The sequence below is a fragment of the Bufo bufo genome, chromosome 6 (assembly GCF_905171765.1).
Source record: "Bufo bufo chromosome 6, aBufBuf1.1, whole genome shotgun sequence".
Lineage (NCBI taxonomy): Eukaryota > Metazoa > Chordata > Amphibia > Anura > Bufonidae > Bufo > Bufo bufo.
Genome location: NC_053394.1, coordinates 406,199,493 through 406,212,481, shown reverse-complemented (window position 1 = coordinate 406,212,481; position 12,989 = coordinate 406,199,493). Strand labels below are relative to the sequence as shown.

General features: G+C 48.3%; 2 protein-coding genes across 4 annotated transcripts in view; one reads left to right on the top strand and one right to left on the bottom strand.

Moving 5' to 3' along the window:
* The window catches only part of TBCD (tubulin folding cofactor D), a 134,739-nt gene extending 126,647 nt beyond the window's left edge, over window positions 1-8,092 (bottom strand). The window contains exons 1-2 of the mRNA XM_040436678.1: window positions 7,955-8,092; window positions 5,190-5,386 (exon numbers count right to left, since the gene is read on the bottom strand). Of these exons, the coding sequence (XP_040292612.1) occupies window positions 5,190-5,361 (172 nt within the window). The 5' untranslated portion in view covers window positions 5,362-5,386; window positions 7,955-8,092. The remainder of the gene's footprint in view (window positions 1-5,189; window positions 5,387-7,954) is intronic.
* LOC121004484 (E3 ubiquitin/ISG15 ligase TRIM25-like) lies at window positions 8,017-12,616 on the top strand. Of its 3 annotated transcripts, none has more exons than XM_040436731.1 (3): window positions 8,017-8,124; window positions 10,048-10,158; window positions 10,257-12,616. In XM_040436731.1, exon 3 carries the CDS (start codon window positions 10,276-10,278, stop codon window positions 11,857-11,859), a length of 1,584 nt encoding a protein of 527 aa, XP_040292665.1. In that variant the 5' UTR covers window positions 8,017-8,124; window positions 10,048-10,158; window positions 10,257-10,275; the 3' UTR covers window positions 11,860-12,616. The 3 variants fall into 3 exon arrangements, with proteins under 3 accessions (XP_040292665.1, XP_040292666.1, XP_040292664.1); XM_040436732.1 differs by lacking the exon at window positions 8,017-8,124 and adding an exon at window positions 9,507-9,923; XM_040436730.1 differs by lacking the exon at window positions 8,017-8,124 and having other exon boundaries at window positions 9,507-10,158.
* The last annotated feature ends 373 nt before the right edge of the window (window positions 12,617-12,989 follow it).

Below are 12,989 nucleotides of genomic sequence, written 5' to 3'. Positions count from 1 at the left end.
TTCAGAATCTACACGATAGGGTGGCAGTATTGTTGGTGCTAGTTTAGGATACATATGATTTTTATAGATAACATATGATTTTCAAGATAACAAGAAATAGCTGTTTTGGCACCGTTTATATTTTTTGTTATTTACAACATTCATCTGACAGGTTAGATCATGTGATATTTTTATAGACCAGGTTGTCACGGATGCGGCGATACCTAATATGTATACTCTTATTTTATTTATGTAAGTTTTACACAATGATTTCTTTTTTGAAACAAAAAAAAAATCATGTTTTAGGCCCCTTTCACACGGGCGAGTATTCCACGCGGATGCCATGCGTGAGTTGAACGTATTGCACCCGCACTGAATACCGACCCATTCATTTCTATGGGGCTGTTCACATGAGCGGTGATTTTCACGCATCACTTGTGCGTTGCGTGAAAATCGCAGCATGCTCTATATTCTGCGTTTTTCACACAACGCAGGCCCCATAGAAATGAATGGGTCTGCGTGAAAATCGCAAGCAAGTGCGGATGCGGTGCGATTTTCACACATGGTTGCTAGGTGACGATCGGGATGGGGACCCGATCATTATTATTTTCCCTTATAACTTGGTTATAAGGGAAAATAATAGCATTCTGAATACAGAATGCTTAGTAGGTGATCAATTGAGGGTTAAAAAAAAAATAAAAAAAATTAACTCACCTTCTCCTCTTGTTCGCGTAGTTCCCGGTCTCTTCTTTACTTCTTAAAAGATAAACTACCGGCTAGGACCTGTGGTGACATCAGATCAAATGCTCCAATCACATGGTCCATCACCACGGTGATGGACCATGTGATTGGAGCATGTGATCTGACGACACCACAGGTCCTTTAGCCCACAGCTCATCATTAAAGAAGTAAAGAAGTAAAGAAGAGACCGGGATCTACGCGAACAAGAGGAGAAGGTGAGTTAATTTTTTTATTTTTTTTTAACCCTCAATTGATCACCTACTAAGCATTCTGTATTCAGAATGCTATTATTTTCCCTTATAACCATGTTATAAGGGAAAATAATAACATCTACACAACACCGAACCCAAACCTGAACTTCTGTGAAGACGTTCGGGTACCAAACATGCGTGATTTTTCTCACGCGAGTGCAAAACGCATTACAATGTTTTGCACTCGCGCGGAAAAATCGCGGGTGTTCCCGCAACGCACCTGCACATTTTCCCGCAACGCCCATGTGAAAGAGGCCTTAGTGTTTCCATAGTCTGAGAGCCATAATTTTTTCAGTTTTTGGGCGATTACCTTGGGTAGGGTATGATTTTTGCAGGATAAGATGACTGTTTTATTGGCACTATTTTGGGGTGCGTGTGACTTTTTGATCGCTTGCTATTACACTTTTTGTGATGTAGCCCTCATGCACACGACCGTTGTTGTGTTCCGTTACGCAAAATGGGGTTCCGTTGTTCCGTGATCCGTTTTTGTTTTCGTGTGTCCTCCTTTATTTTTGGAGGACCACCAGACATGTAGGAAAGTAAAAAAGAAGTCTAAATCAAGTTTGCCATGCAAATGATAGGAAAAAAACGGACGCGGACGACAATCTTGTGTGCCTCCGCGTTTTTTCACGGTCCCTTTGACTTGAATGGGTCCGAAAACAATTTTCCGTGAAAAAAATAGGACAGGTTATATTTTTTTAACGAACTGGAACCACGGATCACAGACGACAAACGGTGCATTAGCCGAGTTTGCAACGGATCCATTGAAAGTCAATGGGCCTCAGAAAATCACGAAAAACGGAACGGACACAGAATAAAACAACGGTCGTGTGCATGAGGCCGTAAGGTGACAAAAAATTGCTTTTTTTACACCGTTTTTATTTTAATTTTTTTACGGTATTCAACTGAAGGGTTAGGTCATGTGATATTTTTATAGAGCAAGTTATTACGGACGCGGCGATACCTAAGGCTACTTTCACTCTTGCGTTCGGAGCGGATCCGTCTGGTGTCTGCACAGACGGATCCGCTCCTATAATGCAAACGCTTGCATCCGTTCAGAACGGATCCGTCTGCATAACTGTTTTTTTCAGATCAGATTTTTCACTTCGTGAAAACTCAGATCCGACAGTATGTTCTAACATAGAGGCGTTCCCATGGTGATGGGGATGCTTCAAGTTAGAATATACTAAAAGAACTGTGTACATGACTGCCCCCTGCTGCCTGGCAGCACCCGATCTCTTACAGGGGGCTGTGATCCGCACAATTAACCCCTCAGGTGCCACACCTGAGGGGGTAATTGTGCGCATCATAGCCCCCTGTAAGAGATCAGGTGCTGCCAGGTAGGAGGGGGCAGACCCCCTCCCTCCCCTGTATTTAACACATTGGTGGCCAGTGCGGCCCCCCCTCCCTCCCCAGTATTATATTCATTGGTGGCCAGTGCGGCCTCCCCTCTTACCCCCCCCCCCCCCTAATTAAAATGAGCGACCCCCCATGGTTACCTAGCAATTTTAGAAGCATTATACTTACCTGCGAGCTGCGATGTCTCTGACCGGCCGGGCGCTCCTCCTACTGGTAAGTGAAAGGTCTGTGCGGCGCATTGCTTATAGCACAGACCTGTCACTTACCAGTAGGAGGAGCGCCCGGCCGGTCACAGACATCGCAGGTAAGTATAATGCTTCTAAAATTGCTAAGTAACCATGGCAGCCAGGACTGCAGTAGCGTCTTTGCTGCCATGGTAACCGATCGGAGCCCCAGCGATTAAACTGGGACTCCGATCGGAACTCTCCGCTGCCACCAATGATGGGGGTGGGGGTCGGTCATTTTAATTAGAAGGGGGGGGAGGGGAGGCCGCACTGGCCACCAATGAATATAATACTAGGGAGGGAGGGAGGGGGGCCGCACTGACCATCAATGAATTTAAAACTGGGGAGGGAGGGGGGGGGTCTGGCCCCTGCTGCCTGGCAGCACCTGATCTCTTACAGGGGGCTGTGATCCGCACAATTAACCCCTCAGGTGCGACACCTGAAGGGGTTAATTGTGCGGATCACAGCCCCCTGTAAGAGATCAGGTGCTGCCAGGCAGCAGTCATGTACACAGTTTTTAGTATATTCTAACTTGAAGCGTCCCCATCACTATGGGAACGCCTCTGTGTTAGAATATACTGTCGGATCTGAGTTTCACGATCTAACTCAAATCCGATGGTATATTCTAACAGAGGCGTTCCCATGGTGATGGGGACGCTTCATGTTAAAATATACCATCGGATTGGAGAAAACTCAGATCAGATGGTATATTAATAGGGACTCCTGACTTTACATTGAAAGTCAATGGGGGACGGATCCGTTTGCAATTGCACCTTATTGTGTCAATGTCAAACGATCCGTCCCCATTGACTTGCATTGTAATTCAGGACGGATCCGTTTGGCTCCGCACGGCCAGGCGGACACGAAAACGCTGCAAGCTGCATTCGGGTGTCCGCCTGCTGAGCAGAACGGAGGCCAAACTGAGGCATTCTGAACGGATCCTTATCCGCTCAGAATGCATTGGGGCAGTACGGATCCGTTCGGGGCTGCTTGTGAGACCCTTCAAACGGAACTCACAAGCGGAACCCCGAACGCAAGTGTGAAAGTAGCCTAATATGTATACTTTTTTATTTATTTATGTAAGTTTTACACAATGATTTCAATTTTGAAGCAAAAAAATAATAATCATGTTTTAGTGTTTCCATAGTCTGAGAGCCATAATTTTTCCAGTTTTTGGGTGATTACCTTAGGTAGGGTATGATTTTTGCGGGATGAGATGACTGTTTTATTGGCACTATTTTGGGGTGCATATGACTTTTTGATCGCTTGCTATTACACTTTTTGTGATGTAAGGTGACAAAAAAATGGTTTATTTAGCACAGTTTTTATTTTAAATTTTTTATGGTGTTCATCTGAGGGGTTAGGTCATGTGATATTTTTATAGAGCCGGTCAACACGGACGCGGTGATACCTAATATGTATACTTTTTTCCCTATCTTTTACCAATTTTTTTTTACTTTATTTGGGGAAAATTACGTTTTTGTTTATTTTTACTTGAAACTTAATTTTTGGAGGGGAAAACTTGATTTTTTCAACTTTTTTTTACTTTATTTTTTGTTCCACTTTGGGACTCCAACTTTTGGGGGGTCTAATCCTTTACAATGCATTCCAATACTTCTGTATTGGAATGCATTGGCTATATGAGAAATACTGTGAGTATTACTCATACAGCTTCCGGCCTGGATCTCACAGGTTCGTCACCGAAAGGCATCGCGCTGCCTTCCATGCCATCGGGTCCCCCCCACAGCCGCATGGGGACCCGATGGCACCGCCTCCCACCAGATAAGGTAAAAGCCGCAAACCGCCCACTGAAAGATTTCAACAGACATCCTGTTGCGATTAACCTCCGCCGCAATCGCGATTTAAAGTTAGGACGTACCGATACGTCCTGAGTCCTTAAGGGGTTAATACAGATGACCTGTCCTAAGGATAGATCATCGGCATCAGATTGGCGGGGGTCCGAATCCAGGCCCCCCCGACGATCAGCTGGTTGAATAGAAGGGGGCGCAGCCTTCCCTTCAAACTGCTGATCTGCAGGGGTGCCGAGTGTTGGACCCTCCTCTAATCTGATATTGAGGACAGGTCATCAGTATTAAAATCCCGGGAAACTCCTTTAATAAGACCCCGGACCAGTCCCCCTGAATGAATCAGACCCCAAGACTCGAACCCCTAAATGAATCAGACCAGACTCTCTATATCAGGGGTCCGCAAGCTCTGGCACTCCAGCTATTCTAAAACTACAACTCCCAGAAGCCTCTTTTCACTTCTATGGGAGTAACGGGAACAGCCGAGCAAGTGTACATGCTGGGAGTTGTAGTTTTGCAGCAGCTGGAGCACCGAGGGGGGGGGGGGGATCTCTGCCCTATACGAATCAGATCCAAATCCCTAGATTAACCAGACCCCAGACCAGACTGAGATCCCGCTCCTCAGGTCGCTTCTGTGTCCTGACTATGCTGCAGCGGTGAACATATCACGACGCTGGATGGCATCAGGACACAGCGCAGCGAGCGGCACCGGCAGCAGTGAATTATATGGACCCAGCCTGGGTGGAGGTCCGGATGTCTGGTGTATAGGGAGGGGGAGCAGCCATAAAACATGGTACGGGTCCTGGGTGTGAGGCAGACCCTCCGCTCACCTATGAACCTCTGTGTGCAGACCTCCCGGTTCACCAGCTCCTTATACGTGTCCCGCAGGCCGACAATCAGCTCTCGAGTCTCTTTACTCTCCAAGAACAATTCCAAGACGTTCCCGCTGGACACCGTTTCCTGGCCGCCATCCTCTTCTCGCTCTGACCCATCGGCGGCCATCTTGATTGGAGGCAAACGGGGAGACCTGTCAGCGCGCAGAACAGAGGAGTCAAGAATGACCGAGGTCACCAAGGACACATCCGGGAAAAACAAACCCACACGCAAAGTAAAATAAAATGACCCCAATAATTATAAGAATATGGCCTGAGACCGCTGAGGCCAGCGACTGGCTGCAGTGGTAGAAGGGATGTCACTGGCTGCAGCCGAGGAAGGAGGGGCGTCGCTGGGGCTGGTAAAGGGGAGGTACGCCATTTTATTATTTTAGCAGTTTCCAATTAAAAAATACTGGAATGACATTACCTTTAGGGTGCATTCACACGTCAGTATTTTTACCTTTCCAGATAAACGTTCCTGTTTTTTGCGGATCCGAAAATCTGGATGACATGAGGATGCTTTTAGCATGTCATCCGATTTTTTAACGGATCCATTGACTAGAATGGGATGACGGAACGCAAAATCGGACAAATAGTAGGACAGGGTATATTTTTTTTTCCAGGATCCAAATAACGGAACCCACGGAACGGAATCACGGAATCGGAGAGCACCACGAGTGCTCTCCGATTATTTGCGGATTCCATTGAAAATGAATGGATCCGCATAAGGTTCCGTTTTTAATCGGAACGGATGCGGAACACCAAAACGGACGTGTGAATGGACTCTTAAAAGGGGTTTTCCAGAATTTCACGTACTTTCAGGATAGGTCACCAGTATGGGATCGGGGGGGGGGGGGGGGTCTGACACACGGTCTACCCATACAGGAGACAGAGGGGGGGCGCGGTCTACCCATACAGGAGACAGAGGGGGGGGCGCGGTCTACCCATACAGGAGACAGAGGGGGGTGCGGTATATACATACAGGAGACAGAGGGGGGGGCGCGGTCTACCCATACAGGAGACAGAGGGGGGGCGCGGTCTACCCATACAGGAGACAGAGGGGGGGCGCGGTCTACCCATACAGGAGACAGAGGGGGGGCGCGGTATATACATACAGGAGACAGAGGGGGGGCGCGGTATATACATACAGGAGACAGAGGGGGGGCGCGGTATATACATACAGGAGACAGAGGGGGGTGCGGTATATACATACAGGAGACAGAGGGGGGTGCGGTATATACATACAGGAGACAGAGGGGGTGCGGTATATACATACAGGAGACAGAGGGGGGTGCGGTATATACATACAGGAGACAGAGGGGGGTGCGGTATATACATACAGGAGACAGAGGGGGGTGCGGTATATACATACAGGAGACAGAGGGGGGTGCGGTATATACATACAGGAGACAGAGGGGGGTGCGGTATATACATACAGGAGACAGAGGGGGGTGCGGTATATACATACAGGAGACAGAGGGGGGTGCGGTATATACATACAGGAGACAGAGGGGGGTGCGGTATATACATACAGGAGACAGAGGGGGGTGCGGTATATACATACAGGAGACAGAGGGGGGTGCGGTATATACCTACAGGAGACAGAGGGGTGCGGTATATACCTACAGGAGACAGAGGGGTGCGGTATATACCTACAGGAGACAGAGGGGTGCGGTATATACCTACAGGAGACAGAGGGGTGCGGTATATACCTACAGGAGACAGGGGGGTGCGGTATATACATACAGGAGACAGAGGGGGGTGCGGTATATACATACAGGAGACAGAGGGGGGTGCGGTATATACATACAGGAGACAGAGGGGGGTGCGGTATATACATACAGGAGACGGATGGGGGGTGCGGTATATACATACAGGAGACGGATGGGGGGTGCGGTATATACATACAGGAGACGGATGGGGGGTGCGGTATATACATACAGGAGACAGAGGGGGGTGCGGTATATACATACAGGAGACGGAGGGGGGTGCGGTATATACATACAGGAGACAGAGGGGGGTGCGGTATATACATACAGGAGACAGAGGGGGGTGCGGTATATACATACAGGAGACAGAGGGGGGTGCGGTATATACATACAGGAGACAGAGGGGGGTGCGGTATATACATACAGGAGACAGAGGGGGGTGCGGTATATACATACAGGAGACAGAGGGGGGTGCGGTATATACATACAGGAGACAGAGGGGGGTGCGGTATATACATACAGGAGACAGAGGGGGGGTGCGGTATATACATACAGGAGACAGAGGGGGTGCGGTATATACATATAGGAGACAGAGGGGGGTGCGGTATATACATACAGGAGACAGAGGGGGGGTGCGGTATATACATACAGGAGACAGAGGGGGGTGCGGTATATACATACAGGAGACAGAGGGGGGGTGCGGTATATACATACAGGAGACAGAGGGGGTGCGGTATATACATATAGGAGACAGAGGGGGGTGCGGTATATACATACAGGAGACAGAGGGGGGGTGCGGTATATACATACAGGAGACAGAGGGGGGTGCGGTATATACATACAGGAGACAGAGGGGTGCGGTATATACCTACAGGAGACAGAGGGGGGTGCGGTATATACATACAGGAGACAGGGGGGTGCGGTATATACATACAGGAGACAGAGGGGGTGCGGTATATACATTTATAGGGTCACTGTATATACCTACAAGGGGGTGCAGCACATACGTACGTGTCGGGGCAGCGATGCGCCTTGATTCCGCCCGAGTCCTCTCTGCACCACGTGACCGCCCGGTATCCTAGCTCCCTCTGACAGCAGAACTACCACTACGGGTCCTGGAGAGGGACAGAAAGGCGCGGACTGGAGTGTCTGCGTCACAGGTACTCAGGCCGGAGCCTCTGGTACTCGTTCTGTAGGTTTGTCGCCGCTATGTCTGTGCAGCTCTCGGCTTTCTCTCTCTCTCTCCGTCCCTCCCGTTGTCTTCTCGTTTTTTGTACGTTTGTGTGCGATGTTCTATGTGACGCCGTAATCTCTGAGAGGAGCGGCGCGGGAAATTAGAGCGCGTGCACCTGGAGCGGTTACCCCTAGCAACCTATCAGCGCGGCTTAGAAACTGGAGCTGGGCTCTGCTTGTTGCTATGGGCAACATCCACCTCACGTCCTGACAGGACTGAAGAACATGTCACCTATGTGGGGAACACAATAGACTCCATTTTATGTGGCCTTTTACCTCATAAATCATTGCCACATTTCACGCCCATATATATATATATATATATATATATATATATATATATGAGTATACCGCCATCGTGCCGCACAATCTGGTCCTAGACTCACCGCCGTACAGCGCCCTATTTGTTTCTTACAGCGCTTAGTTGTCTGTATTGGAATCTACAAAATCAGGACATTTAAGCCCAGCATGAGGGAATGCCCACAAAATGTCCACTTTTGGGTGGGATTCACACGCATTCCCTCCCCGCCACCACCTTGAGGTCCGCCGTTTCGCGGGATTATCCTGCCAAAAAACAGGACCACTAGCAACTGTTTGTTGAACAGGGTTTAAGGCTAATATCAAACAGGCGAGCGGGGTACGGGAAAAACGGTCGGTGTGACGGACGCGGTCAATTCGGAAGATGCACTTGTTGGGCTGCGATCACCTCGTCGCTTTTATCTGTTCTGTAAATAACGGATGCGTCGGAGCCGTCAGATGGTGGACACAAATGGCGAGGGACCCCGCTGACCATACGAGAGTCTGTCGGGTTTTCGTCTTGTGAACGCGGTCATATAGCGTCCCTGTGTGTGGACGTAGCAGACCGGACATGAGAGGGATCTGTTTGACTTGCCTATTCTGGATGCAGTTGTAGCAAACCCTCAGCTGTGTAACAGATGGTATTTATAGAAGAATTCTTCTACTTCACTGTGCATTGGAGAGGGAGAAATTCGGCGCCATTTCTGCATCAAAAACAGCAGAACCACAGCCGACTTTTTCTGCTGTGTGAACATCGCCCTAAACACCTCGTAAAATTACTGCCGAATTTTCTGGGGTTCGATACGGACCCACTCACATTTATGGAACTGATGAAAAATCAGCGACGTGTGAACGTAGCGTAAAGGTGTATTCTTGTCTTGCACAGTGGTGATACGTTTCTGACCTCGGGGGTCTTCACAGATCCTAAGAACATGAGGGGCCGCACTTTGTCCTTCCACATGGACCCTTTCACATGAATGGAGCTGTGCCGCGGTTCCTCTGGTTTACCGGGCGGCGTGTGCAGGAAAGGCGTCTTAAAGGACCATAGTCGTGAATCGCATGTGCGCCCCTTCATTCTCAGGGGGTGGCGATACGCCAGCACTTTATGGGACGGCGATACCCCATCCAAAATTGAAGTATATTATGTACTTGGATAAATGGCGGTGGTATTTGGGGGGAGGTCGTGGTTGATGTTCCTGTAAGGCCCCCTTTAGGGTCGCGTTTGAATTTGGGTAGCCTGACCTCGGGGGCTACCGGAGCTCATCCGGCATTGCCAGATACGACTGTGTACTGCTGAATCCCTATTGACTATAATGGGATCTGGTGGAGACCCGGCAATCAAAGGTTTCTGTCTGGCCGATTCCCAGCATATTTGCCAGATCTCTGCCAGATTCCATTAAAGTCAACGGAGATCCAGGAGTACACAGTCGTATCTGGCAGTGCCGTTACGGTGAGCTCTGGTAGCCTGATCCCCAGCTGGGGCCTTAGTAATCTGATCTCGGTGTTTATGTAACGGCTGATAGATTGACAATGGCTTGTTCAGGGATCAGTGTAATCAGGCGTCGTTGTTTCAGGTCTGACTACCGTGACTGTTGACACTGAAGATCCTGTGTGTCGTCATCATTGAGAACTCGGCAAATTACCCGCGAGGTGCAAGAGCTGCCGAATTCAGCATTATTGGTGGTGTAAGTAGTATTGTGTGCTACCTGCGAAGTCTTTGTAGGACATCTGACTTCTTGAAATGTGCATTTGGCCACTAATGAGACTTGTGGTTTCTTGACAGGACCATATTCGTGAAAGCAATGGCGTTTGCGGCACTGAGAGACGAGCTGAACTGCTCTATCTGCCTGAGCATCTACACGGATCCGGTCACCCTGAGGTGCGGCCACAACTTCTGCTGGGCCTGTATCGATCGTGTGCTGCATACCCAGGATGGCGGTGGTGTTTACGTGTGCCCAGACTGCAGAACCGAGTTTCCGGAGCGTCCGGCACTGCACAAAAACTTAGCTCTCCGTAATATAGCTCAGAGTTTCCACTGTAATCAGGATGAGGGGGAAGCGGTTGGCATCTTCTGCACTTACTGCGACTCTTCCGTACCTGCCGTTAAAACCTGTCTACAATGCGAAGCTTCTTTGTGTGACAAGCACTTGACTAAACACAGCAAGTCGGGTGATCACATCTTAATGGAACCTACAGCTTCCCTGGAGAATCGGAAATGTTCCACCCATAAGAAGATGTTGGAGTACTACTGCACTGAGGACTCCACCTGTATCTGTGTCACCTGCTGCCTGGCTGGAAAACACAAAGGACACCAGGTAGAACCAATAGACGAGGTCTCTGAGAAGAAAAGAATGAAACTCATAAACATCTTGGAAAAACTGACCTCAAAGCGAGAGGAGACTGAGAAACGAGTACAGAACCTAGAAGGGCAAAAGCTGAAAGTTAAAGAAAAGGCAGCTGGAGAATTGAAGAGAGTCGCTTCCATATTCAAATACATCAGGAGACTTCTTGAAGACCTGGAGAAGAGTGTGCTATGTGAGATCTCCAGGCAGATGGATCAGGTGGTTGCCTCGGTCTCCGAACTCATCCAGAAGATAGAATCACAGACGGAAGAGCTGTCCAGAGAGATTTCCCACATTGAGGAGCTGTGTCTCCTGACGGATCCGTTAACCCTCCTCCAAGAACGCAAATCTGAAAAATATGGCCTTTATGGTGCTGAGGAACGAGGGAACGAAGACCAAAGACAAGCCAGTAAATCGTTTGAATATGTGACTGATCTGGATAAAGTGTTAACCTCCATGACATTACATACGGGGTTAGCCGATATAGCAGCACATTTCAAGAAGGGTCTCCATATTGTGGAGGTGTCGGACCTACTGCTAGATATTGACACAGTTGCCAATTATGTGCACATCTCAACCGACCTGAAAACCGCTAGTTATTCGAGTAATCAAAAATATCCAGAATCTCTCAAAAGGTTTGAGGACTGTCAGGTTCTGAGCACCAGAACCTTCTCATCAGGGCGCCATTACTGGGAAGTGGAAGTTAGCAAATTAGGACACTGGATGATAGGAGTGTGTTACCCCAGTATAGGCAGAACAGGGGACCAGTCGTACATCGGGAGCAACGAGAAGTCCTGGTGTTTATCCAGGTCCAAATCAAAGAAGCAACATTATTCAGTGATGCATCACGGGAAGGGTATCCACTTACCCGGCAAGGCTTCCAGTCAGAGATTAGTGATATATCTTGATTATGAGGTTGGACGGTTGTCCTTCTATGAGCTGTGTGAACCGGTTAGACACCTGCACACTTTCACTGCTGCTTTTACCGAGCCTCTTCATGCTGCCTTTTACATATGGGATGAGTGGGTGACGATCAGGAGCTAGGATCCAGGTGGCATATGGAAGGGTTTATTGTGGGCTTTACCACTTGTAAAGTTCTAGGTCAGAAGATCTGATTGGTAGCAAGTCGAAAACCCTGTGAATTCCTGAATACAAGAAACCATCTTGCTTTAGACAGAACCCATTAGAACTACAGTAGACTGAGATTCCCGTCGCTGACCAACCTCGACGATTTACTATCCCGCAATCCCACCGTTGAAATCAGCAATGAGGTGCCCACAATTTGCTTTCCAGTGACAGAGGAGATGGACCTACAAGGACGCCATCTTCTGTCATGTCTCCTATTGGTGTATTTCCCCTACGACTAATTTCTTAAAAAGGTATCCCACATGATATATGCGGTTAATGTCCAATAGATACGGGTCTCGCCTCTGGAACCCACATCTGCCTTGACAAAAAAAGTCCCTCATCCAGTCCAGCCACATCCAGCCTGCGAATAAAAGCAGAGGTGGTGGGATTACAGAAACAGCTAAACTGGCCGTACTGCTTGGTTTCCAAATCTTCCATGCAATAACAAAGCAAACTCCATTGTTTCTGTAATCCCTGACACCTCTGCTGCAGCCTGAATGTGTGGCCATTAGTAGATTCTCCATTGAGCGGTGGTTTGTAGGGCGCTACCTTATTGTGCACTATGAGTAACCATTGGTGCATTTACCATTAATTTGAATATGTTTGGTTTCTCTGTCCAGTTTTTATGCCTTGCCTTTTTTTGCTGCATTACATACAGCGATACAACAGGCGATTGTCAGGTGGGTAGCGTTCCTTCCTGGCAATCGCCTGCTCATTAGTGGAGGAGACCGCTGCTATTCCATCAGCGATCTCCACAGTATGGGGAGGAGCGATCATTAAAGCTATGTACACCTTTGGGGTCAATTTTTATTTTTTTATTATTATTGCATTGTACTCATTTTGAGCTAAAAATCATTTGTTAAATATGGCGCCCTTTTCTCTGTACAGGGCTTAGATGCTCTAATAGAGGGATCTGGATTTTCTCTCTCCTCCGTCAGCCAGCTCACCTGACGGGCTCCTTATCTCCGCTTTCTGACCTTGTAAACCCCCATTATAGCTCAGTTCTCATCCTACTGATAAGAATGTCGTTTAAAGAAGTGTTTATG

Excerpts from the sequence above, each read along its gene's own strand:
- LOC121004484 (XM_040436731.1), top strand. The coding sequence starts at position 10,276 with ATGGCGTTTGCGGCACTGAGAGACGAGCTGAACTGCTCTATCTGCCTG.